This window comes from Dipteris shenzhenensis, chromosome 23 (assembly GCF_047967505.1).
Source record: "Dipteris shenzhenensis isolate YYH24624 ecotype China chromosome 23, Dip_SZ_1.0, whole genome shotgun sequence".
Taxonomy (NCBI): Eukaryota; Viridiplantae; Streptophyta; class Polypodiopsida; order Gleicheniales; family Dipteridaceae; genus Dipteris; species Dipteris shenzhenensis.
In genome coordinates this window covers 6611356-6639108 of record NC_141618.1, presented here as the reverse complement: position 1 = coordinate 6639108, position 27753 = coordinate 6611356, and the positions used below count along the sequence as shown (strand labels likewise).

General features: G+C 44.2%; 1 protein-coding gene across 1 annotated transcript; it reads right to left on the bottom strand.

The window, feature by feature from the left end:
* Positions 1 to 8676: 8676 nt before the first annotated feature.
* On the bottom strand, positions 8677 to 27393 carry LOC147886921 (Optic atrophy 3 protein (OPA3)). Its single transcript, XM_087394534.1, has 5 exons — positions 27264 to 27393; positions 27070 to 27206; positions 17676 to 17810; positions 9784 to 9870; positions 8677 to 9219 (listed from the first exon to the last, which is right to left on the bottom strand). The coding sequence occupies exons 2-5, from the start codon at positions 27196 to 27198 to the stop codon at positions 9076 to 9078; spliced, it is 495 nt and encodes a 164-aa protein (XP_087250660.1). The 5' UTR covers positions 27199 to 27206; positions 27264 to 27393; the 3' UTR covers positions 8677 to 9075.
* Between the last annotated feature and the right edge of the window lie 360 nt (positions 27394 to 27753).

Sequence of the window (27753 nt, the reverse complement as noted above, 5' to 3'; positions counted from 1 at the left end):
TTCATGTTTTAGAGCTGCCTCCCTGCTTGTGCAACTCTCCTCATTAGGTTGCCTCTTCTTCTTGTTATTTGGCCACTTAGAAGCTTTTCAGTTGAGTCATCTGCCTTCTTAGCCACTTGTATGTGCGAACTTCTTCCACCTTTGTAGGGTTTGTCATTTCTCAAGCTCTTGCTCAGCCATTTCTGCAAGCTGTTCTACTGCAAGATTCATAATTTTGTTTGAGGTCCATTTGCAGCTTCTGACTATTGTGGAAGCTCCTCTTGCACAGCTTATTCTAACACAACTCCTAGCTCAATCAGTGCAAGCTCTCAAAGCTCCTATTCACATTCCCTAGATTTTGTTGTGCACAGCTCTTCCAGTACGCAGCTTGTCTACCACCTGCAACCTTTCCTTCGTTCAATAGTTCCGCTTTTCCAGTAGCCACCCATTCAAGCTTTGCAGCCCTAGCTCTCAGTCACCTAGGGTCTTCTCATTCGAGTGGTCTCCTTGTTTGTAGGTAGCTCAAGTGTTGTTGCTTGCTCAACCTGCTCTCAGCATGGCTTGAGAACTTTACTTTGCATATGTGAATCTGTTGCAAGCTTCTTCCTCAACACCTTTGTTGTAGGCTTGAGCTTCAGCACGGCCATTATTCAAGTACTTGTCTACAACTCTTCTTGAGAGATTTGCTGATGTTAAGCCTTGCTCTTCATTGTTGTTGGTTTGGCTCCTTTGTAATCTTCTACACAAGCTTCGAGTTCCTTCTCCAAATTATTTCTTCTTTGTGTTCATTTAAGCTTCCTTACAACACTTGGCCAATTCCTGGATTGAGCTTCTCTGCAACCTCTTTGCAAGATCCTTCCAAACTTGAGATGAAAAGAACATCCACTTTAGAAACCCTTGAAGCACTCCCTCATATAGAACTTGAGAATGAACAGAAATCTTCCTTTTAGCAACCCTTGCAAAAACACACACAAAGAACCTAACTTAGCATACTTGCATGCAACCTTGCAAAAAACACTCAACAATCTCTACAACCACTCCACAAGACTTGCATAGCAACCCTCACAAAAGGCACACTCAAAGAACCTAACTTGCAAAAACACACTCAAGACCTAACTGCAAAAACACACTCAGAGGACCTAACCTAGCATCTTGCATGCAACCTTGTAAGAAGCTCTTAACAAACTCTACAAACACTCCCAACAAGACTTGCACAACAACCCTCACAAAAGAATTCAAAAAATTAGCCGATGGGGAAAGGGAAACATAGTCCCAAGACACATTCCAGACCCCGAACATAGTATGGGTCTGAGGTTTCAAAAATCTAACTCTCCTAAACACAATTAGAAAATCTCACCTACTCTGCTACCATGTGAAAAAGGACACACAGTCGAATACTCAATGCACTCAGCAAAGAGGATGAGAGAGAAAACACACTTTTGGCATACAAAATATACACTCTCTCCATGCCAAACAGATTAACATAATACAATATATAATGTGCCCTAATGTGGGTTACCCTAATTCCATTAAGGCTATTCACACCATGAATTAGGATCCCTTCTAGAGTCCTCTATCCTCCTATCCATCTACCCATCTATATAACATGTATGTAACACCATATGTACATGGATGATGATTAACCCAATGACCCATTCTTCACAAGATATGTCCAAGGTATATGAGTTTCTATTTCATGAGCTCACATTTTTTCTCCGTGGCATAGAGCTTCTCTTTTTTTAGTATGGACATCACTATCCACATATGGCATCCATGCTCCAAGTGAGAATCAAGATGTCATTAAGCTTTAAAGACCCATACGAAACTTCCTAGACATGGACGAAATAAATGATTCATCATGTGATGAAAGGTTGTTGGTGCGTTAGACCAAGAACTCATAATGACTAGATCTCAGGAGAAATGTGATCTTGAAGACATCTTTCTCAAATATCTATATCTAGTGATAGACCATTCTCAAATGGATCTTAGTGAAATACATAGCTCCATAAGGCCAATCAATGAGATTGTCCATCCGAGGTAACAAATATCTGTTCTTTATCATTATGTGGTTAAGACCCTTGTAGTCTATGAATAGATGCATACCCAGGTCTTTCTTCTTTACCAGTAGCAATGGTGCACCCCAAGGTGATTTGCTAGGTCTCACTAGAGCTAGCTGGAGGTATTCTTGAAGTGGTCATGCAATTTCATTCTCCTCAATCAAAGTTGTCCTGTATGGTTGCTTGAACGCAGGCTGTGCACTTGGCACAAAATTAATATGATGGTCAACGTTCCTTACGCGAGGTAGATCCATTCGGAAACACATCTAAATAATCACACAAAATCTCTTGTATTACTAGAGCCTCAAGTGAATCCTCACTCCAAGAGCTCTAACTAACCACATTTGCTACCTCAATAGCTAGAACAATTTATGTCATAAATCTACCGAGTAGAGGGTGTTCCATGTGCACACTAATCACCCAACATTGACTCATCAAGGTGGTCGGCCAAATCCATGGATGAAGTATTATTATAAGTAAATTGGCTAGTTGCAATCTTATCTTGTTTGTTGTTGCTCGAGACACCAAACTTATCATTAACATTATCGCAACCGAGACATGCTTCATAGGTGTGTTTTGCAAAAAATGAACATTATTATCAAAACATAATTCAAGTTTCTCTATGCACCAAAAAGCATCACAGTCTCTAGATTGCAAGAACTAATATGTTTCCAAACTATAATAAAAACATTGATTATTAGACTCATGTAAATCTACATCAATTTGAGAGGCTATCTTCAACATCAATCCACGAAGATCCCCTTGAAGAGTAGAAAGCATTATATTAACATCAATTTGGACTGTATGAATTCTGTAGTCAATATTATAGAAGGGTTATTGACAAAGAACCACTCCATCCCAATCAAAAGGACTATTGGATCTAATCTCATAACATGGAATGACAAATCTATTGAGCAATTTGGAATCTTCACACAAGTATTTTGAACCAACTCTTCCCAAGATTTGGTGGGTCCTAAGATTAACAAGTAGGATGGCTACTAAGAATCGTAGGGTTGCTCAACTTCTACATAAGAGAAGAATCAATAAAATTGTGAGTACTACCATTGTCAAATTGGATGCCCCTTAACATATCCAAACGTGCGAATCAAATCATGGGATCCAAATGCATTGACATTAAAATTAAATCACAATTTAAATCAGAAGAAAAGACTTTAAGATGTGACAAAGATTACCTGGCATACATGATTCTATATAGTGGACGGCTGCTTCCCCTTTACCTTTGGTACAATTTGAGGGACATGCATTTGCCATGTGGCCTAGCTTGCCACACTTGAAGCAGATTCCTTTGGCTCAAGCTTCCTACGATGCTAGTGAATCAGTGCAATGATTCTTTGCAAGAGACCGTGACAACTGCTTATTATACTTTTTAAGCTTAGAGGCACTAGCTCGATGGTTCTTTCAATTGTGTTTTTTTATAGGCTTGCCATTTTGTGCGGCCGACAAAGATCCAATTTCCTAGTGTCCATAGATGCTCTCGTAGATCTTTGCAAAATGGATAGCCTCTTCAAGTGTCTGTAGCTTTTGTTCCTTCAGGTGTCATTTTGATAATCGATACGTGAACTATTCACAAAGAACAAGCATAATATTTATTGATTGAAGTCAAGGAACTTTGCAATAATCTCTCTAAAGTTTTAGGGATATGAATACAAGAACTTCCATATGTTTTGAAAGTTTCTAAAGCTTTCAAAAGTTATCATACTCATAAGGTTATTACACAAAATCTTTGGTGCATGCCTTAAAAAATCCAACCTAAGTCTTGGGAGTAGAAGGTTTTCCCTTCAACTCTGTGAATGCCTTTCCTCAGAAATACATTTCTACAAGGGTCAAATGTATATTTTTAGGATATTTGATGATGGCAAAGTGAGCTCCCCACTTGTCTACCCAGGAACATACACTCTGGAGTCCTTTCTCAAGAGAAAAGAAGGGCATACCAAAGTGCTTCTTATGAGCCTTCTGAGTTTGTCGCAAAACTAACAACTGTTGTTGTGTAGTGTGAACTAACAACTGTTGCTATGCAGTGTGAACAAGCTCTAAAAAGATTCACATCAATCTAAACCATACATCTGCGGTGGAGCAAAGGATTTGTTAGCATGATTAGGCTGAATTCTATCACCAAGATTTGGCTCCATGATGATAAAGATGAGACAGAAGAAAAAGAGCTTGAAAAGATATAGTTCTCCCTTAAAGGAGAGCCAAAATTGCTTGAGATTAGCGAGGAGAGAGAAAGGTAGAGCTCTGGGAAGATTAGCTAGGCTGAAAGAGGGCCGAAAGAGCAATCATTTACAGCCAAGATGAGGCAATTTTAGAGAAGTAAAGCCCATTATACGTGTGGGAAGGGGGCTAAAGTAGAGGCTAGATGGGTTGTGCAAAGTGTGCATAAAGTAATGCCATGGTTGGGATCCCTGACAAAGATGTGGCATGCAAGCCACAACTTTCCCTTTGCCCTTTAGAACTTTTGTAAAAGGGTTGGTCTCCTAGAAAAGTACTTTTAGAAAGTACTCTAAAAGTACCTTTCTAAATCAAACTTTACAAAAATTAAAGAAGAGAACAACTCCTAGTAGGAGACTTTTAGAAGGTACTCCTACATGCATGCATGCATGTAGCCACTTGGCAACTTTAGAACTCACGTGGCAATCCACCCATAGTTTGCATGTATTTTACACATGCATGTGCATACCGTGCTTGCACAACAAACAACTAAAGTGAAAATTACAGAATTCTAGTAGTTACTATTGCTAAAGTTACTTTCCAAGGCATGTGTCCCAAGAAAGTAAGTGCATGACATACATGCTCCCTTACTTTTCCAAGAAAGTAGGACTGGCCTACATGTCAAAAGTTATAACTTTTCATAAAGCAATCATGCATGCAACCTCTCCAGATCCTCAAATAGTCCAGAAGCACCTACGCCTCAAGGCAATGTGCCTTGCAGTTTGTTTTCTCCAGTCTGCAATTGTCCTACACCTTTAATCTGCAATTCGCAACTCTGGAACAGTAAGGCGACTGTTCCAAGCAATCCCGAGCCTCAAAAAATCAAGCACAATCAACCTTGTACTACATCGATAGCCTTGGAACAATAGCACAACTATTCTAGGCTGCTGTGCGACCAAAAATCTATAGGAATCAACCTTGCTTGGTGCCATTCCAGCCCATATCCCACGACACAACTATTTCTAACAATTTAGCCTAACTTCAACAATTCACCTACAGACAAAACTCTCTCTCTTGTTGTAAATTCTCTCCCTGCTCCTGTCTCAGTCCTCCTCTGCCCTTGTAAACAAAGGCTGAGGAATTGAAAACGAAATTTCTCTAACAATTCTATCTCGCTGCCAAAACTTCAAGCAAATCCACAAAATTCAAGCACCACGAATTTTCTAGTCCATCCTCTAGCGCACAATCACAAAAACAAGAAATCGTTGCATCCAAGAAAAACATTCTAAGCTCTAGAATCAAGAAGCAAGAGTTCTCTCTGACACCAAATGAAACAACACCTAAATCTAGAAATCTAGGATCTCTTTTACCTCCATGCTAACCAACAAACATAGCCCAACATCAGTATACAAACACTGGGACATGTGGTGTTAGCCAGTGTGTCACTACCCAACCGTAGATCCCTCAAGATCACCTCTGAGCTGGAGGTCATGCAACCTCTGACCATAGTCCGTCCCAGGTAAGGCTATGCATCCCATACCAGGCAACCCCATTTGCACACAGATGTCGTTAGAAAGACACAAGCCTGGACAAGCTCTCATCCTAGCTGGTTATTCTCAAGAGGCCCCACTCCCAAGAATAACCCAAGTGACTTACTTATATAGATATGGGGTGTCCTAGGAGTCTCAAGCCTAAGATTTCCCCTAAGTGTAACAAAGGCACCATGTGCCCTAGCTGTTCCAAGGGTTAACCTGACCCCCATAGCACTAGCCACATTATGTCCATGCAAGAATATACCACACTCAATCACCTGAAAGGATGATTTATAAGTCCTTGATAATCAGTCAGAGATTTTAAGGGAGCACATGAGATGGCATATCCCATCCATCATGAACGCGATGGGTGACACATGGCATAATTCTAATGGTTAAATTAGGGGCTTTTCTACACCACACAGACATGCACTCACTACGTTATATACAGCACCCAATCAAATATTAGTATTGCACCCATGCATGTGGGTTAATGCGTTATAATTTGACGCACTGTCAATGCCCAACACTATCTAATTGGCTAACATGTACTATTCAATAAAGTTAGGATGAAGTCACCAAAGTCACCAAACCTAGACCATGCCCTACAATGTTGGTTTGTCATTGTAACGTAGCTCTTTTTCCAAATTATTAAAAGCCCTGTAAAAGCACAAAGATGAGAGGCATACCAACAAGTGAAAGAAGTTTTATATTTAGTCAAAGACTTACACATGCTTTTGTGAATAATTGAGAATTTATTACTTGTGCAAGAGATATTTAAGATAAATATTACTAATAAATCATGCGGATATTGATTGAGAGTGAAGTAATTAAAAGAAGGGTAAAGAACTAAGAAAAGCAAAGAGAGCGATTGGATAAATATAACAAAGTTTTCTAGGATAGAAAATCACAAAAAAAGAGCAATTCTGAGCATTGTAAGATTGCAGTTAGCATTTTGCAAACATTCTAGATCCCAAGCTCACCGTGTTCTGCATTGTGATAACCACTTAATCCATCAAAATGGCTCAAATCGGCTTGCTTACAATGTGTCCTGATTGATTCGATTGGGAGCACAAAGTTTCAAGGTTACATAATAGTTGCATTCATATGCAATAAATATTAAAAATTAAAACCAACTCAGAAAAGGTCAAGAAAAAGAGATACAAGCAGAGGCTTGGACAATTGTAACTGCTCTTGGGATTGCATGAGATTCTCTCTGTTGGCTTCAAGAACAAGGTGAGGCCTTCTATGAGGATTTTCCCAAAAATTCATCATGTTTACTTAGCCCTTTATTCAATCTCCCTTTAATCTACATTAGCGTAAGTCTTTCACCTATAAGCAACATCTCATCTCCTAAGCTGCAGAGCCTACCGATACGCAGTTTATCTCATAAAATTTTCTAAAAAATACAAATGTAATGAGAACTTTAAGTGGTTCACAACCTAGATAAGGGCAAAGAGTTCAGATTATAATTACACAATTGCACATATTCAAATCATCCAAAAGTAAACAATGCAACTGATAAACATTATTGTTTGTAGGATCGGCTAACCAAAACTTGACGTGTTTATAGAATCAGCTAATTAAAACTTGATCTCATTCATATTCTATTCAATCAAACAAGGGACGAGCATTTTTCGAGCAAAATCTTCCGAGCATCCGAGCGAAGGGAAAAAAAAGCTTCCAACTATACAAAAATATGATAAAAATTGATCAAAAGAAAACATAGTTTCACTTAGAAATATGAAAAGTATTATAGGAATGCCTATTTTATACACGAATATTTATGTGAATCTTTGGAAATGGTAAGAACATAATGGGATGGCTTTTGAAGAAACCCACATGTAGAGTAGACTTCTCTATGAAAATTCCCTTATGATCCTTCTTACAACTTTTTACTTAATACGGGATGACATTGAAAAACCTCTCACAAGCCATCAAGGTAGTTTCGCCAGTGAAACCCCTTTGAACAAGGTCTTTCAAGATAGTTTCGCTGACAAAACTACCTTGAACAGCACTTTTAAAAGTAACATAACTTTCACATCCAATGTCCAAATATAGTCATTCAGCGACTCAAATTGATCGAAAAACCCCATTTGAGCACATCTATGGAGTTATATTTTTAAAAACCTTGCATATATAGTATTAAATATTACATGTATTTTATGAGAGTGATATACAGTAATTTAAACTTCTGTAGAAACATGTCCATAAATATCTTGTTATTAATACTATAAAAACACTTGAAAGATACTGTCATATGATATAAATGTGTTTAATAAGTAATTATTTATATATAATATTATTATATTGAAAGTGATTATGAGGGACATTTCTTAAATGAATTATTTTTCAATACTTTTTTAAGGTAATAACAAGGGTACAAAGGAATGTCTATGAATAAGAAGATTTATGTTATGTAAAAATGAATGAGTGACCAGTCTGTATATTTTTATGATAAAGGGATCTAGTTCTAATAAAAATAAAAGTGTAAAAACCATGTTTCCTAAAGAAATACTATTTTTAAAATCTCTTGAAAAACACAGTCGTATAAACCTGCTCATAGGTTTTTGCTCGTAAAATTGACGCATCCAATCAAACACAATCTTTAACAGCACCAATGCATCTGCGGGACGGTGGACTATGATTAGATGGTATGGTATCCTTAAATCCAGACTTCTGAAAAACTATTCCAAAGAATTCCAATCCCCCCTCCCAGTCTAGCCTCTTTTGCTGCTTGTTTGAATTTCACACTTTGTCATACTTCATGAACCCTTTTTTATGTGACAGAAAATGGCCAATGATGGCACATGTTAAACCATGCCTTCACAAGACTTGCAAAAGACAATCCTCTGTCTGAAATTGTATGAGCGTTCTAAATACTATTATTGATATGCTTCATGGAAAGCATCCACCAACCTCAAAATAGACCCCTTGGTTGTATTGAAATCAATCTGCCTCACATTTAAGACTCTGGAAAATAAAATCTCAAAAATAAAAAGGATATTTCACAAGACTTTGGCTTGCTAAAGGAGCTTTTAGCTCTATTCCAGAGGTCATGAGACCTGTGATAGCCAGTTAATGCAGAACATGCCCAAAAGAAGTTATTAAAAAAATGCAGCTACAAAAAAGTTTTCATCCTCCATGTAGTTCAATCCCCCATATGAACTTACAAGCATGGTCTTCCTATTCAGTGAGAAAAGTATGAATGTAGGAAATCCATGGTGACCCTTTACGGGGCTTGTACACCAAAAATGGCAAGCCTGTTATCCTTCTTGCTTGTCTATGCTAGCAATGAGCTTTAATGAATCTGGCTAGACAGGGCGAGGGTCCAAGGACTAACTTGTAGTCTCACCTTGAGCTGATCTAACAGGAAACCAGCTTGGATAGCCTCGTCCTTTCAAAAACCTTTCAAAATTTTCCTGATTCTCTTTCAAAGACTGCAGCTCCTTTGACAATTCCTCATCTTTCTGTCTCAAAGCCTGTACAGTTAAAAAGCTGAAAGTATCAATCTAAATCACTTCTAGCTTTTCCATTTCCCACAGGTGATGAAAAGTTGCAGAGTCCTAAAAGGGTCTGACAGGACAGCCTGTGATACAATAGTATTCAAGCAGGAATATTCAATCTACATCTAGGTGGAGCGAGTTTTCTTGGGTTTCAGCTACTGTTTATTCCCCCAGCCCTTCACTTTTCCTTCATTAACAAAAATAAATTTGTGCAAACTTTGCCCCAAAGTGAAAAAGCACAATAAAGAGGATAGTTCACTTCATTGGAGAGGATAGTTCACTTCATTGGACCACCCTTGTAATCTGATACAGAATCCTGCTCTCTCTTTAGCACCAAAATCAAGCCCCAAATGAAAACAGGAAACCCAAAAGCATGGTTTTTATATGATGCAACCACATAGCAATGTTTTTTCTCAGCAGGGACACTTTAACGTACATAAACAATAAAGCATTTTCTGAAGTATAACCTTGAAAGCTCTGTTTGATGGAGCTGTCAAATTTTTTGGCAACTCATACATGACAACTGAGCTAGCAAATTACCTCAAGCTCCTGCTTGCGGGCCTCCTCTTTCCGAGCTTCTGATCTCGCACTCCTTTGAACTTCAAATATTACAACAGCTACTCCCACCTATCAAATAATATGTCCGTGTAGTTGATAAAATGCAACATAAGTATTTTCTACTTTCAATCCATGGACACCTCATTGGACAATCCCTTGAATTTCTCCCTATCGCCATCTAGTACTTGAAGCAAAGCACTTAACATGTGGAACCAGAATTCTGTAACTTTCAACAGTACTAAAGCCCATAAATAAATCTGTCTTGTTGATTTTTTTAATACAAAAGGCCAACACAAGAAAGCACTCCTCTAAACCATTCACTCCCCTAATCTCTGCCAATGACTAACAGTCTCGCACCAGAATGCTAAACTCAATTTCAAATCTGCCTTGTTTGCTAACAAAAATATGATCTGCCAGCCACAACAGATGACAAAAACCATGAATATATGAACCCAAAAAACCCTAGCAATACCCAGTGTAACCACAAAAATATAAAGTGCCTACCTAAACATCAAAGCTGACAGCACATCCAGCATATCAATCCATTACACAAATGATCTCCACCTCTGTCCTATTACATCTCCTACTACCCAACCACATGCGCATACCAGATCCTATAAGCTACAATATTGATATTGCATTCATCCCCGACAAGGGTAAGACTATAATCACACCTATCAAACAATCAGATAGCAGACATTGTCAGTTTTCAACATGGCAGAAACTGACCACTCTCCATTATCAAGTTAGGTTTCAGCTCCAAATATAAAACTTGCTATTATGAGTGACAAAGGTGCTCGTGTCTGGCCATAGCCTCTACATTCCAGGGTCCAATTCTAGATAACACCCATGCAAGGAATAGTGGCACAATAACTCTTTTAAAAAAATCATTTGTTTTCTCTAAGAGAAAAGAACCATCTATTAAGAACTTTGAGAAAAACTAATATCCATGAGGCGCTGACCGAGTAGCTCAGGATCCCAACTCACTACCAAGGGCATCCCAGAAGCATGCTACCCAGATGTTGCAGACAATGATGCTAGCAATCATCTCCCAAACGCTGTCTTCTGGTGAAGAAGGCTCAGGGAGACTCCTGTTGAAGCAGTTCGCTTGTGTGGCTGCTTGTCGTGGAGCTGTTCTTCAAGAGCTTTATGCTCCCAAGTCAGGCTTTCGGTAGCCCGTGGTGCTTTGCTTGCAGCAGCTGCTCCTCACAGCTCACTTGTGCAGCTTCTACAACTGCTCTTTGACGTGAGCTCATCCTTCATTCTCTTCTGCAAACTGGTAATCGTTCAACTGCTCCAGCTCTCTTTTGACAGCCCGAGCTGCTCCTGCACATGCTTTAAGCAGTCCAAGCTGCATTCCTTGCAGCTTGTATTTCAACTTGGCTGAAGTAATTCCTCTTTGCCTTTCTGTAGAAGCTCCTTTAAAAACTCAAGAAGGAAACACTCAAGGAATACACTATCAGAGACAACTCGAAATTCAAGGACTTCCTAACCTTAGGCAAATGCAATCCATGAAGAACCTCACACTCAAAGCTGTCAAAAGAATGAGCTATCCTAAGCTCTGATACCATGTCAAGATTTCAGGATCTATGAGCTCTAGAGAGAGAAAGAAAGAAAGAAAGAAAGAAAGTTTATTAAAGTCTTCGGAAGACTGATGGGTCTATGAGACTGTGAAAAAACTGATACAATGAGCTGTAGTAGTGGAGCTACTAAACAAGCATCCACACCGATGCAGAATGCAAAAAATGCAAAATGGCAGTACTAATTCCTAAGTACAACATAGTCATGTCAATAGTCGACTATATATATCAATATCAGCATCATCATCGACATCATCATAATCATCATCATCATCATCAACAGCAGCAAGACATCAGGATGGATGAGGCAGTGGAAGTGGAGGCATGAGGTCAGCAATAGAGCGTTGTCGCCCCCCCAAGGGTGCAGTCCTGGTACGTCTCCTGGTCGTAGCTCTGCATCTAACCAGGGCCATTGTGACCCCCGTCGGTTGGCTCCGACCCTAAACAAGGAGGGGATGTCCCCAAGTATGATCTATAAGTCAACCCTCTGTCCGAGCTGTCGGGTCATAGGCTCCGGGTCACGATCATGTCGAGGTCTCATCTCGTGGAAGTCTATGTGATCTGACTGAAAGAACTCCGTGATGGAGCTCTGAGAGGTATCAGTCGAGAAAGAAGTCTACTCTTATCTCCGTGCTCGGAGTATCCTCTCACGGTGTCTGAGTAACTCATGAATGAAACCAGTCAAACATCGCTGGTTTGGGTAGGAGAGGAACGGGCCAAAACCCCATAACTATCTCTTAAGGGGCAGTAGAAACGCCCTTGGATCTCATAGTAAATAGGACACCTGAAGATGAAATGCTCCTCTGTCTCAACCTCCTGCATGTCACACAGTGTGCATATGCGCCTCTCCCTGGGTAACCACCCTGCTCTGCCGCTCTCGATACGAAGTCTGTGTGAAGAAACCCGGAACTGCCCAAGAGAGATCCTCAACAAGTGGGGTAGGTGAATCTGCGTGTATCCTGGTGGATCAATGAAACCCTCCACTGTGATATGTAAGAAGTAATCTCTGTAAAAGCCCAGCTTCACTGGAAGATCACTCTGGCCCAACCAAGTCCAGAATGTGTGTAGCTGTAGTAGATTCTCATGGATAACCTGGTTGACCTCGTGTGATAGGAAAGGAGAGAAAGGAGCATCCATGTTGTACTCGAATGGAGGTAGTCTATCCATGTGGAGCCCTAGTCCCGCAAACCATCTCTCTGTGCGTGCATACCAGCACCTCTGGTCCCCCCCCACTGCAAGTGCCATCAAAGAGGACAGTGCTAGCCATGGTATCCTACTACGCCCGGATGTATAATCCCCATACTCCCTAACTCGGTGTAGATATGTAATGACCTGAAATGTAGCATCTAGCTGTAATGGGGGTGACCCAAACTCCGCCCAAATGATCTGGTGAGGGATGGATGGCTTACCACGGATCATCCGTGATAACATAAGAACCTATAGCCGCTCCACCCTAGCCCACTCTGTATCCGACAAGTCTGGCCCCAGCATGGACTGCCATACATCCCTGCTGGGCGGACCAAGGAGTCAAAAAGCAACCCTTTGCTCCATGGATCCTAAAAGTGAGAGCGGAAGCACTGCCTCTCTGGTCTAGCCAATGAAGCATATCCTCTGCTCACGCGTGCATGCATCGCGGGTCTCATCGTGAAGATGGGTCCGAAAAAGACGACCCCAAGATAAGTGTATGATGAAACTACCTCAACAAGAGACCCATCAAATGCGAACTACTCCTCGCGCATGACGGCTCGAGATGTATTGAAGATCATAACCTTGATTTTACCCAAGTTGACCTTCAAATCATGAGACTCACAAAAGGATTGTAGTGCGTCAAGGTGTCTCTAGAGCCCCTCTGCTAAGGAAGACAAGAGAGCCACATCATCTGCATAAAGCAATATCCGGATCAGCGTGCCCGCAAGAGAACAACCTACCCCCCTGTGTCTGCATCACTGTCTCGAGCTCGTCGATGTAGAGGCCAAACAAGGTAGGTGATAATGGACACCCTTGTTTGACCCCGATAGTGCTCATGATTTCGTCTGTCCATCCAGATCCTGTCCGGACTCAGCCTGAAACTCACTCATAAAGTGCCATGACAGCCCAAATGATCTCCTGGTCGTAACCCAAATCCTATAGGCGTCGTATGAGGCGGGCTCTCAGAACGGTGTCAAATGCCTTGCGGAAAAGTAAACCCTCTGCTTCCATGCCCTCGCCTCCTCGATGATACATCTGAGCATGAGAATATGGTCCATGGTCCCATGATCCCGCCTGAAACCGGCCTATCCCGCTACTCTAGGACCTCGACACTCCCCAAATCTGCTAACCTCAGAATCAAGTACTGATGCATAAATCTTGGACATGACATGTCCAATCATAATGGTCCTGTAGTTCTCCGAGCTCATGGGATCCCCTGCCTTGTGAATGGGTAAGATAGTGTTAATGGTCCAGGTGCGTGGAAACCCCAAGCAAACAACTTCATTAAATAGCTTGGCTAAGATCGGGGCTAGGAGGCTAATCCCATATGCAATGAACTCAGTGCATAGTCCCTCATGATCCTTCGCTCGGCCATTATGAAGGTTCATTACAACATCCTTTACCCCCCCCCCTAGTGAAGAGGGTGCAGGATGTGGGACGTGGCATATGTGATAGCTTAGGGGCTGCCTGATTTGGGATATCATAGAGCGTGCGTGCATAATCAAACCACACCTGAGTGTCAGTCAGTGGTGAGGGGGACCGTCTTTCTAGAAATCTCCGCCAGAAGTCCTTAGAGTTGTTACTGAACAGAATGTTTAGTAGCGCCTCCTCGTTCCAGCGCACAAAGTCAAGTTTCTTCCTACGTACCAATCGACGGTACTCGCGTAGCGTCTCTAGTTCGCTCGATGTAGAAAGGTGGAAGCTGAGACTTGCATGAGAGAGACAAGGCTTAATCATGAAAAAGATAGAGGAGAGAGAGAGACCATACGTGATGATGAGACTTTGATCTATACAAAAGGTTAGGTCCAATTGTATATCAGTCCATGGAAAAGACTCTCTTGGGCTCCTCTTATTAGAGCCAAGAGTTCCACCAAGTTTAGGTGTAAGCCATCCACTTAGTTGTACAACATCCACACATTGTGTACCACATACTTGTTTACATCCTTGACCACGAAGTACATTGGCCATGTTCCATGTGACTTCAACCCTTGGCAACCACTGCTGACTTGAAACCACCTGACTAAGAAGAAGAGTCGGACTCTGAGTGCTGGTCCCTAGCTTGGAGTAGAGAAATGAGGGGTTGTCAGTCCCGTTCTTCCTTCTCCCCCAGTATTGCTCCTATTCTCCTGAGCGATACGCTCTCTGAGCTCTCTGGCCTCTTGAGCCTCACATCTCTGGTTGCTTCTTCCCAATCTCGACGTTCCTTGGCTTCGTGGGCCTCGAGCAGTCGGAGCTCCTTGGCTTTTTGAGCCTCCCAGTTGCGTCCTTCCTTTGCCTCACGAGCTGCTCTCTTGTGCTCTCTGGTGGCTTGCTCACGATCATCCCGCATCTGTTGGAGGTGAACCGTGCAGTTAAAGAGACTCGTATTTGCATCATAGTCTGCATCATGGCCATCATGGCAGACTCTGGGGTTCTGTAGGATTCTGTGGTCGTAGGGCCTGGGAAGCGGATCCCTCATCTCCACCGTTGTTGGACTTCTCACTTGTACTCATGGTGTCCTTTCCAAATCTTGTCTGTACCATAAAACAGTGGGGCTGTCCTTGAACTGATCCTCCCTATCCCAGGAAAGAAAATCTGAAGCTCTCCTGCTATCATAATAGCTAATCCGTGCTATGTGTGATAGAGCTTATGGTTTTCAACCTTGTAAGTGACTATCATGAGATTGCAACTGCACTATGTTGTGCATTTTAGAGGGAGTTTGGGCTTGTTTGAAGTTTTCGTCCATGTTGCCACCTGCTGGTATTGCGATAAGCCTTTCTATCTTTAGTGGTGCATTGCCCTATCAGCTAGATTTAGATGCTCGTCCGGGAGAGACTAAAACGAAATCACAGCACCAGCCTTCTAACAATAAGACAATCTCCCCCCACACGTCACAACCACAGAAGGGCATGTGGAAGGGAGTGCAAGCTAATAACGGCCTTGATCATTTGAAGGTCTAGCAAGAAGCAGGTGCTGTTTGGTGCTCTCTTTGAGGTAAATCCAGTAGGCAGGCTGCTGGAGGCCCCATGGTTGCATCTTCATCGGCTTGCTTCTTCAGATTATTGTGCTCACCATGAGCTGCAGAGAGGGTGTAAAAGTATGGCATCTCATAGTGAGAGAGGGCTTCTATGTGGATGTGCCCATCTCATGCCCGCCCAGAGAGGATAGGTCAGGTAGGGCTGGTCAGGTTAGAACAATAGGCTAGGTAGGGCTGGGTCGGGTGCCCAAACTGGGCTGCAACCAAGGTGGGTCAACTGACCCACATGGTTACGTCAACCTGACCCTAACCTGACCCTCCTAGGGTCACGTCAACCAACCTGGCTGGTTGGTCAATGACCAGCAATGCTGGCCGACCTGACACGCTGGGGGGGCTATATAGGCCCTCCACCATTCTCCACACATTGTCTCGATTGGGGGGCCTTTCTTGGAGCATTCTCTCTCACACTTGTCCAGCCCGTTGGCTGTGGCTGTATCCTGGATATACAGTTGCTATTGCCTACATCTCTCTCTCTCTCTCTCTCTCTCTCTCTCTGAGCTGCCATGTGCCCTCCGTAAAGCACATGTACTAGATGGTTTTTTGCTGTCCCATAGACCTGTTGGTCTCCCGTGGACATTAATAGACTGACTTTCTTTCTTTCTTTCTTTGCACGCTTCTGCTGGAAAGGCCACCTCCCCATCTGTAAGCCCCAATATGACGAGAGCATGGGGGAGGGAGGGCAGATCTGGCAGCAGGAGATCCAGATGCTGTCCACATGGAGAGAGGACCTTATTGCGCAGGAGAAACAGGGCTGCGACGTGGCGGGATGTGCAGGATGGATAAGCGCAGATGCGGAGCAGGTTTTGGGCCTGTTTGGAGGCCCTGGATTAGGGCTGGAGAGTGGGCACCCAGGTGGCCAGGAGCAGCAGCAAGGAGGGCTGCAAGGGACTGGCCCTGAGGGTATATTTTCACAGGTCGGCCAGGCAGGCCTGCATAGGGGCTAGGCCCTTGCAATGAAATGAGGGCCAAAGGCCCTACATATGGAGGCCTCAAGGAGAGGCCCAACCAGTTGGCCAGGGAGGGGAATTGAACCAACCAGCAGTCGGCAATTTAAGTCTGCTGGGTCGGTAGGTTTACCAGCCCTTGGGGCCTATAAAAGGAGAGGCTTGATGCCTCACAATTCATTCACTTGGAGAAGCACTTTAGGGAGCAGAAGGAGCAGCAGACCAGCCACCTGTGGGCCTCCATCCAGGAGAAGACACTAGGCCCTTGCAATGAAACGAGGGCCAAAGGCCCTAGATATGGAGCCCCAGGAGGGGCCCAACCAGTCGGCCAAGGGAGGGGAATTGAACTGACCAGCAGTCGGCCATTTAAGGCTCCTGGGTTGGTAGGTTTGCCAGCCCTTGGGACCTATAAAAGTAGAAGTACCTTGTGGTAAGATCAAAGGATCACACTCTGGTGGGACTTTGGATCTCTCTCTTTTGTATTGTGTCCATAGCTTTGAACGGGAAATATATTGTTCTGGTGGTTTCTATATCTGGTTGGATCATTGTCTATCGATGAGTCTGCACATCTATTTGATGCACATAATATATATGAAATATTTTAGCTGTACATCTCAGTGTTTTCTCGTGATCCCAAAGTGTCTTCTCTCTTTTGGGCACATGCTAATTTGAGATTAAGTGGTTGTTAATATCCTGGCATGTCTTCCACATTAGGATGCCTCAGTGTTGGTGATGGAAGGTCATTGGTCCTCTACATGGTGTCTAGTCTAGGACACATGCTTAGAGGTGTGTTTTCCAACAACGAGTAGCTGGCAAACTCAAGCTGAGCTTCTCACCAACTTATCTCTACAATAACAGATTGGCATTTCTTTACTTGATTACATACTACTACTACCAGACAGGAAAGACCATAATATAGCCATTAAAACTTTGAGCTGTGGTTTGTTCCAGATTGAAAAAGAACCATCATCTCCAATTTTCGTGCTGATTTTCAGCATGAAAAATCGTGCAATTGTAAAAGAATGAGACTTGTACTAGCACACACAGTGATGCACATGTTAACTGATAACAAGATGCGTGGAAACCATTTTTGTCCCCTTTGAGCTTAGTTTACAGAAACATTTCTGGAAAAAGAGCAAGCAATACCGAAAAGATGACAAACTCCCCAAAAAGATCTGCAGCTGCCTGAACTGCCTTTTCTGGGTCTAATGGGCGAACCTCCACATTTGTAGCATGACCGTATAAGCGCCTTTGCACATTTACAGTAAACTTGTGATGTGCCTGTACAAGAAAAAGCTGGATTTCTCTCTATCTATAAAATCTGAGCTCTCTCTCTCTCTCTCTCTGGTCGAAATGGAGGAAGCGAGTCAACAACTTCAAAATGCAAGAACATGTGAGTAAGACTCGCCATTACAAACAGCTTGCCAGAAGACTTTCCATGCAAAGATCCAAACTAGAGCAACATTCAGATTTATTATGGATGGCATGTGCACAAAAATACACCAATACACTCAGATCTCGAGAGAAAACACACTCAGATTTACTTATGGATGACTTGTGCACAAAAATACACCAATACACTCAGATCTAGAGAGAAACAAACACAATGAATTGCCAAAGTACTTCAATATGTATTGCACCAAAATAGGCCAACCTTGTACAAAGTCTGCACCGTCCTCTGGACAGCTAGGCTACTGCTGCTGTTCTTGCACACTATATGGGTGCGGCAAGGCTCTCCAAAACTGCTGCTCTTCCCCATATCTGATGAGTGCTCAAGTGTGAGCTTCAGTGGCTTCACTGGAACTTTTTCTAACTCGGCAAAAGGCAGTACAGGGGTGATTTATGCCCCTTCTGGACCACGTCTTCAGTGTACTGCTGAGCCAGTCTTCCAGACCACTTCTTCAGGCCCTTGTCCAGGTCTTTGCATCCTCCAACATCGCCCATTTCTTGAGACATTTGCTGGCCTGCATCCACAGCCCACATGCCCAATCTCTCTGCCCACCAGTATGTGTACTGGCGAGCCAGTAAAAGGTGATTTGAGCCCAGACCTTTTCTAGGCCTTTGCATGCTCCCAACCTGACCCATTTCCTGCCACATTTGCTGGCCTGCATCCACAGCCCACGTGGCCAAGCTCTCTCTTCTCTCTCTCAGAGATCAAGCCCTAGACTGTGCAGATCTGCTAGCTCTCCATGTTCAAGCTCTTGCTGCCCATGTAGTGGACCCTCTACTGCCCTTGCTGATAGCCAATGTGGCTGCCAGTATGCTGCCACATGGCAGTCCATAGAGAGATCATCCTCCTCGTAGATCTATATATATATACATATACCTTTGTAAGACCAGAACATATCCAATAGTACCAATTCAGATTTTAATTGTTATAAAGTCCAAAATTCTAGATCTGTACAGGTGACATTGGTAATAATGCCCGCATGGAGAGGCTTGATTCTATGCAGGCGGCCTGCCCCATTGCTCTCCTCATGTGGGAGCTCACATGTGGGGCAGTGACCCATCCTCAGTGACACACCATGGGCCCACACAGACCCTGTCAGATATCACATCTCTGGCCCCTCCAAGTTCCGCTCTACATGGTTCCATAATGAATTCCTCCAGCCCTTGAAGGGTAAACAAGAACATGATTATCTCTACTCGAAAATATGGAAAGTGGTTAGTCAATGGGGCCCAGTGGAGGTTCCATCTGTTGATGATAACCATCATATAGTTCTGACACTAGTTGGCGTTGATGTACAAGCACCGATGTTGGTTAAAATAGTAACGCCTTCCAAGATGAAGAAATCCTGCCTATTATTATAGTAACGTCTTCCAAGATGAAGTAATCCTGCCTATTATCGGTGAAGCACCTACAATTGGTGCTAAGCAAGGACAATAATGAGAAAAGTATACCATAGTAGATGGATACAAGAGTAGAATATGTATGCCAGATAACAAGATAGTAGGTGCCAATTGTTATATGAATGTGAGTTGGGGATTCAGAAGACCTATGCACAATTGAAAAGATAGATCTTATGGACTCGTATCAATAAGAACATCCAAGACTATGTTGTTTAATACCAAAAGTGCAACTTACTTAAATAAATCATCTTTAAGTCAGGCAGTTTGCTACACCTTTAGAGATTCCATCTGGCAAATGGAAAAGTATCTCCCTAGAATTTACTAGGGAAAACTTGAAAACCCTTGAGTTGGCAAGACTATTTGTCGAGGGACTTTTCAGATTCTATGGTTTATCTGCCAATATTATTAGGAACAAAGATAGTAGGTTTCATAGCCGTTTTGGGAGGGCTCTCTTTTCAAAGTTGGAAACTAAGCTGTATCTAAGCACTTCTAATTATGTGTAGTCAAATTTTAGATTATAGAAGAGGTCAATCAAACTATGGGAGGGTGAGGCTTCTTCCTCTACTATGCACTTGAGTTTTGTGACATGGTATTAGATCTAGTTTGGGTTGTTGCTGACACTAGTCGTCTTTCTGAACTGGGTGGTCAATATCATCAACCAAAGTAAAAGACAATACATTCATTTTTGGGGGACAACCCAGGGCAGAGTACCTCTTATTGACTCCAAATACAGTCACTTTAGAGGGACAACTCAAGGCTGAGAGCCTTTATTTGACTCAACACAAAAACATATAGAGCTAAGCATCATCTACCTCCTCAGAGAGGAATAGATCATGTAATATAGTAGATAAAGCTTGCTCCTCAAGTCCAATAGATGTGGAGTATATATTCTCGAGTTTGTCCAGTGTCTCCTTGGCTGAAGTAGTGAGGTCAAGATGATGAAGTAGTTTGTTAGCCAACCTCACACCATTTCTTGGAGCCTTTCTTTGTCTTCTTTTCCATGAGAGACCCCTCGCAACACCTTGTGAGCTAAGTCTGTAGCTTCTCTATGCCTCCTTCACCTCCTGGATGTAGGCCCAAGGAAGGTCCTCTGCTGCTCCTTTCTGCTCCCTGAAAGGCTGCTCCATATGATGCCAAAGGAGGCCCCAAAGGCCCCCTTATAGGGTTGTTTGCCCCTTGTTTTGGCTGACCTGGTAGGGGGAAACCCCCCGACCCCTCCATCCGACCTGCTCACTCCCATAACCCCCTTGCTGGCCCAACCTAGCCGCTGGCCCAGTCCTGTCCATCTTTAATCCAAATTCTAAATAGCATAGTTGCCAGCCGAAACGGAAACGGGAGAAACGGAAATAGCAAAAACACCAAAAACGGAGTTTTCAGCCTGAGCCGAAACGGAAAACGAGAAACAGCAATATAGTACAATTTATGCGTAAAAATACAATTTTTATACATAATACAATTATGAATATAGTGCTTAAAGCGACAAATTATGCTATTTAGCACCTACCATTAAGTCATGACTTATGTAGCATGCATGATGCTTCAACATCTACGATGCTATCATCTATCATTCATGAGAGGGTAGAGGAGAGTGAGAGGAGAGTGAGAGGGTAGAGGAGAGAGAGAATAGAGAGAGGATAGAGGAGAGTATGAGAGGGTAGAGGAGGAGGACTCAAGGAGGGAGTATGAGGAGCAAGAGGAGAAGGAGAGCGAAGAGGATAGAGGAGAGGAGAAGAGTGGAGGGTAGAGGAGAGTAGGAGAGTGGAGGGTAGAGGAGAGTAGGAGAGTGGAGGGTAGAGGAGGGTAGGGGAGGGTAGGAGAGTGGAGGGTAGGGTAGAGAAGAGTAGGAGCGTGGAGAATAGAGGAGAGTGAAGGGTAGAGGTAGCAAGCGGCGAAAATAGGCACGGCACGGGCAGCAGGCTTGAGGCAGTCAAAAAAACCTTTATTAGGGTTTTGGAAAAAAACAGGGAAACGAAAAACGGCGTTTCCACCGTTTCTGTATCTCTTGCATTCCCGTTTCCATTTCGCATTAGTGAAACGGTGTTTCTTGCCACTATGCTAAACAGGTCCATCTGGCCCCAAATCTTGCTGCGATAGAGGCGCCTTCCTATTGCCACAAATCCACACTTGTCTGGACATCTACCAAGCCCCGAAACTCTTTCAAACAAGCCAATACAGGATGCTGACATCACCACCACCTCATCGCTTCCTTTTCCTACTTGAATCCTTGCACAACCTGGACCTCTCCACCCGTGGACAGCCACGTGGCAAATCTGCCTAAGCTCTGCCCTCTTGGAGGTGCCCTCTCTGCCAGATACATCCCTCTCTGTGTTTCCTTTGTCTGTATGTTGGCCACATGGCACCCACTATGCTGCCCATGTGGCAATCCCTCAAACCCTAGGTACACCCCCCCCGATGCACTCCTCATTTGGGGGCTCACAGATGGGGGAGTTGGACCTATACTTTTCCAACACCCCCTCTCGCCGACACATCTTGACCTGATCCCAATCTGTCAATGTAGCTCTCGTGTCATAGCCCTCTGGAACAATTTGGTGTCGTTGCTGCTTTCTAGTGTTTCATCTAGTGGCTCCTACTCTGCCAAGTCCGGTTCCGCATAAGCACACTAGTCTGCTACACAAGTCCATCTTTAGTAGTACCTGATGGCACCACCTCCTTCAGTCACAAACACCTTCGAACTCGAGCACCCGAGATACTGCTATCCTCCTACTGTCCCCCTCATGATGGGTGAAGAGCCTAAAGTCCTCCATGCACCATGCTCTCAGGATCTATTTCAACCAATCCTCCGTTTGGCAAGGCCTACCACCAAATAGCATACTCGAGAATTTATATCCCAAACAAAAATCCAGATTACATGGACCGTAAGTCTCCATGTGTAGTTTTGTGTTGTCCCCCTCTAAGTCACAACCTCCATCTCACCTTAAGTCCTCAATAACTGTTGAAGAATCCCCCTCTATGTCAGCAACACCCGCCAAGCACCCAAATGACTTTGGGCACTCATCACTATCCATCACCTTCACAAAGGTCTCTAACTCCTCTTCTGACCATCTCTCAATGTCAGACATCCTGACAATAACACCGGGGTCCATATACCTCATCTCAATAACACTAGGAGATGCCACCAAGAAAAGTTCCTCTATGACCACCAGATTGACTCCTCTGACTCCAAGCTGGCCCCCTTCTTCTCCAGATCAGCCGCCGCAGTCCTTCGCAAAATGCCCTGGCTCATCACAATAGAAGCATTTCTTCTCTTTCTTCCTCTTCTTCTTGTTTTCTTCATCTGAAGAGTCTACTCCGTCGTTAGATTTGTCCTTCTTGGGCTTGCCTTTGCCAAGCTTACCCTTACCCTTGCCTTTGCTCCTGTCTTGAGCATGATGGAACATATAGCAAAGTCCTAACAACTTCATTTCTCGAGCTTCTTGCTACAACAGCAATGGAACTAGCTACTAAAACGCCATTGGAGTCTAGCACCGCCCTCTACCTTGCAATCATCGTAGTAACAAAACTACTATAGCTTCGTGGGAGCATTCCAAGCAGTAGCCTTGCCATCCTAGTCAAGCTTGTCCTTTGACCAACTGCTGCCAACTGATCCCGCACCACCTTCATCTTGGTGATGTGATCTTGAGCTGAATACCCTTCATCCATGCTAATGCCATACAGCTCCGCGTCTCAAGATCCATGATCCTCACTTCGGTGTTGAGCTCATACATGTCCCTCGCATGGTCCACACCTTGAAGGAAGTGTTCGCCGTCTATACGAGGAAGCACAATCTGCCGTGTGATAGCCAAGGCCTCCGCATCACGGACCTTCCAAGCTCTCACTAACACCGGGTCCGTTGGTGTCCTCACTGCTGCTACAATAGTTGTGGTTGGAGTATTCATGGTGGGTTGAGGTATTAGCTCCCTCCCGTTCGCAATCTCCCACGACTCCCTCAACAGTAAGTGGCTCCAAACCTTCATCTTCCACAATGGGTAATTGGTCCCATCAAGCTTGCCCGTGTCTCCAAACTTAGAGTGACGTAAACCCGCCTGACCCTAACTACAATCCTTCAGACACCTGTCTGAACCTAAGCCTCCCGCTTTGGGTACAATTCTTCACACGTCACAGTAGATTCCCCCGAGTAATGAATCAAGGTCATCCTTTAGCAAGGTCCTTGCCTTAAAGCTCCACTTCCCGTGAGCTTCTGTCAGGGCTTTGATACCATGTTAGAAATGAATCCCTACAGAGGGTATCCCGCAGTGGAAGACTGATAGAGTGTCCCCAAGAATTACACGCAGAAGTGTTTAACTACGGAATCAAATGCTTCTTTACTTGTGTGTACTTCACAACCATAACTGTGTGTGCAAGCCAGTAAATAGACAATAATCCGAGAAAGATATAGAATCCACAATGGTATATTTCCAATCCAAAACTAGACACAATACAAAAGAGATGTAGAGTCCCACCAAATTGTGGTCCTCTGATCTTACCAAAAGCTCTCCTACTATCAGCTTGGCACTCCTAGATCCCTGAGCCTGCTCCTCTCTGAGCTATGTAGACGTGATCTCTCCACGTTACTGCCCAGATAGTCAGCTTAGGTGGGCAGCACCTTCTGAGCTGCAGCTTCTCTGTGCCTCCTTCACCTCCTGGATGTAGGCCCAAGGAAGGTCCTCTGCTGCTCCTTTCCGCTCCCTGAGGCTACCCCAAAGGCTACCTTTTATAGGGCTGTTTGCCCCTTGTTTTGTCCGACCTGGTAGGGGGAAATCCACCGATCCCTCCAGCCGATCGGCTCACTCCCATAACCCCCTTGTGGGAACAAAGAGCTGGCTGGCCCAGCCTGGCCACATGGCAGGCTGCAGCTGGCCCAGGCCTGTCTTGCCCTAACCCAACTTCTAAACAGGCCCATATGCCCCAAATCCTGCTGTGACTGAGGCACCTCCCTGCTGCCACAAATCCACACCTGTCTGGATCTCTACCAGGCCCTGGAACTCCTTCAAACAGGTCCATACAGGATGCTGATGTCAGCACCACCTCATCGCTGCCTTTTCCTGCTAGAACCCCTGCGCAGCCGGGACCTCTCCACCCATGGACAGCCACGTCGCAAATCCGCCTCTGTTTAGCCCTCCTGGAGATGGCCTCTCTGCTAGGTACATCCCTCTTTGTGTTTTCCTTTGTCTGACTGCTGCCCACATGGCAGCCACTATGCTGCCCATGTGGCAACCCCTCAAACCCTTGGTACAACCCCTGATGCACTCCTCATTTAAAGGCTCACAGATGGGGAGGTGACCTCTATTTTCCAACATGCACACGCTAGCTTTTTAGAGGTATGAGAAAAGAGAGCTGGCGTTGTTACTGTGCCTGCAAGCACCCCTCCAAGCTGTCCCTACTGGACAGCCACGTGTGAGGCACTGAATGCTCCTTTGATCCGTACACCTTGCTGCCCCGGAAGATAGCCAAGGGTGAAGCCTCCCTTTAAGCTATGTCTGCAGCATATCAGCTTCCTCTGGTCATCCTGGATGTAGACCCAAGGTCCTGTTGTTCTGCTGCTCCAAACTGCTCTCCAGATGCTGCTCCACTGGATGAGAAGGGAGCCCCTAATAGGCTCGTTTTATAGGGGCTAGGAGCTTCCAAAATGGACAACCCAGGCAGCCCCAAACCGGTCGGCTTTGCTGGTCTGTGGGGGCCGACCTGGTTGGCTCCTCCTGGCCCTCGTTGGCTGGCTTTGACCAGCCCAACCAGGCTCCTTTGTAACTGCTTGGCCACGTGGCATTCTGCCAGTGGCCCAGGCCCATACAGCCCCAAGTCGGGGTCTTTTCTCTGCAGGAGATAGTCGCCTTACAGCTCCTACTGTCCCAGCCTGTTCTGGCCCTTTCTCCAGCCCTCGATCACTTGGTACAGCTCCATACAGACAGCCTGTACAGGCGCTACCTGTCCCAGTTTGCTCCTGGAACCCCCCAGTCGTGCCTCTCCATGCTCCGTCTGCTCCAAACAGTTCTCACAGACTGAGCTGTGTTGCCCCATAAAGCCCCTGCATGCCACTGGCGATTCCGTACAGTTCTTGTCCACGGGGTGCTCCAACACTGCCAGGTACTTCTCGTGTGCTGCCCACATGGCAGCCTATGTGCCGCCCATGTGGCAGCCACATCATCCCTAAGTACACCTGCCCAATGCTCTCCTAACATGGGGGCTTACAGATCAGGAGGTGACTTTTCCAACAAAGCCAATGCCCAATTGATTTAGCTAGGATTGGCTAGACCAATGAACAATGGATCTTAAAATCCATGTCTTTTGCACTTGACAGGGTGACTGTATCTCCTTGGCAGCACATATTTCTTGCCTTTCACGGCAAATGGATGTGTCAAAGAGAAACTGGTTTGCATGGAGCAGTGACGTAGTTTTGTGCAAAAAGGACAGTAAGATAAGGTCTTTAAGCTGATCAAGTCACTTTATGGACTCAAGCAGGCAGCCAGGTCTTGGTACATAACGATAGATGCCTTCTTTTAGTCATTTGAAATACAGAAACAACACCAGACAAGATAGACTCCAATGAAGTTTACACCTGTAGCAAAGCCTACTATAGTCAGAACTGAATCTCCTTGGCAGCACATATTTCTTGCCTTTCACGGCAAATGGATGTGTCAAAGAGAAACTGGTTTGCATGGAGCAGTGACGTAGTTTTGTGCAAAAAGGACAGTAAGATAAGGTCTTCAAGCTGATCAAGTCACTTTATGGACTCAAGCAGGCAGCCAGGTCTTGGTACATAACGATAGATGCCTTCTTTTAGTCATTTGAAACACAGAAACAACACTAGAGCAGGCAGCCAGGTCTTGGTACATAACGATAGATGCCTTCCTTTAGTCATTTGAAATACAGAAACAACACCAGACCTGACTCAAGCAGGCAGCCAGGTCTTGGTACATAACAATAGATGCCTTCTTTCAGCCATTTGAAATACACGAGTCCACACTAGCTGTTGAATGCACTTCATATGTCATAAACCCCCATAAAGTTGACATAAGCTTGAATATACGTTCATGATTGCTTCTGAGAAACAGCTAATTGAATGGTAGTCTTTGAGGAAACTGAATAAGAGGACAATTGATAGAATTTAACAAATGCTAAGGCTGGGGGGCCCGTTAACTTTCCATCTGTCTGATGCATATCATTAATTTCCTTCTAGACCATTTTGACATACCCCAAAATAGAGGATTTCACAACGTTGTGTAGCAGCGCTCTCAATTCCTATCATGGTCGTTTTGTCAAGCCCTTTCGAGTCACACTCAAGCTATGTATAAATAGCTTCAACGATAATTCTTTAAATTCTTCCATAAAGTTCCCTATTATGCATTGAAATCAATGCATCCGTGTGATGTGTTTGGTTGATGGACAGACAAATATAACCCCGTCCTGTCGTTTCGTCAAAGCAGTTGACTTTTGCATCCCCGCTTATTCCGAGTTGTTGCGTAGAACATTAAGCAGAACCAACATTGAAGAGGTTCATGGTAGCATGGGAGTTTTCTTCCTGATATGCCGTCCTCTTTTATCGCTTTACCTGATTGGCAAGTCAAAGAGACTAAACGACTGGCAGATATCCTTCCCATAAACATCGATCTGTCGCAGACCACAATGCGTTACCGCATGTAATAGAGACAGTGTCCTAGGAACGTGGAAAAAATGGAAGGAGGCAGGATGATACCTGTGCGAAATTGACGATCATCGTCCGGAAACGCTCATGACGTGCGGCCTGTGCCTTCAATCTGGTTGCCAAAGGCTTGCTCAAAGTACGAATGGCCAGGGTACCCAGCTTAAACATAGGAAGGATCATTCTTTCTCGCTCTCTCTTTCTCTGTGTCTCTCTCTCCACCTCTCTCCCTCGCTCCTGTTACGACTAGCAGTGAAGAAAAACGGCAAAGCCTCCCTGGTGCTACGCGGGACATTTGAGCAATCACATTGTAGCAAGCTTGGCTATGCCAAAATTCGATGCCTTGGTGGAGAAGGAAAGATAAAGATGAATGGTGATGGTGAAAAAACACACACACACACACATCAAAGGCTTTTGAGGTGGCATAGAAGAAATAAAGAGGCTGATCGATGGACATCTAGTGGCACCCTGCCTGGGGCCTACCCAGCACTCATCGAGACTTCAACACAGGCTGCCCCCGGTAGGCAAGCGATCTACCACAAGGTTGCCGTGGCTTTCACAATATTACACATATAAACGTTGGGTTCAACCAAGGGGACACCTGGTCTCTCTCCTCAACATTAGTTATAACAAGCTGGCGCTTCCCCAACATGCAAATTTCAATATACGAGTAGCATCACCCCATCTATGACATGTTAGAGACCCGCTCCACTATGTCTCAAGGTTGGGATCCTAGGC

Excerpts from the sequence above, each read along its gene's own strand:
- LOC147886921 (XM_087394534.1), bottom strand. The coding sequence starts at position 27,198 with ATGATCCTTCCTATGTTTAAGCTGGGTACCCTGGCCATTCGTACTTTG. Across the intron at positions 9,871-17,675 it reads GGGAGTTTGTCATCTTTTCG|GTGGGAGTAGCTGTTGTAAT; the intron begins GTATTGCTTGCT and ends ATTATTTGATAG. Across the intron at positions 9,220-9,783 it reads CCCGCAAGCAGGAGCTTGAG|GCTTTGAGACAGAAAGATGA; the intron begins GTAATTTGCTAG and ends TTAACTGTACAG.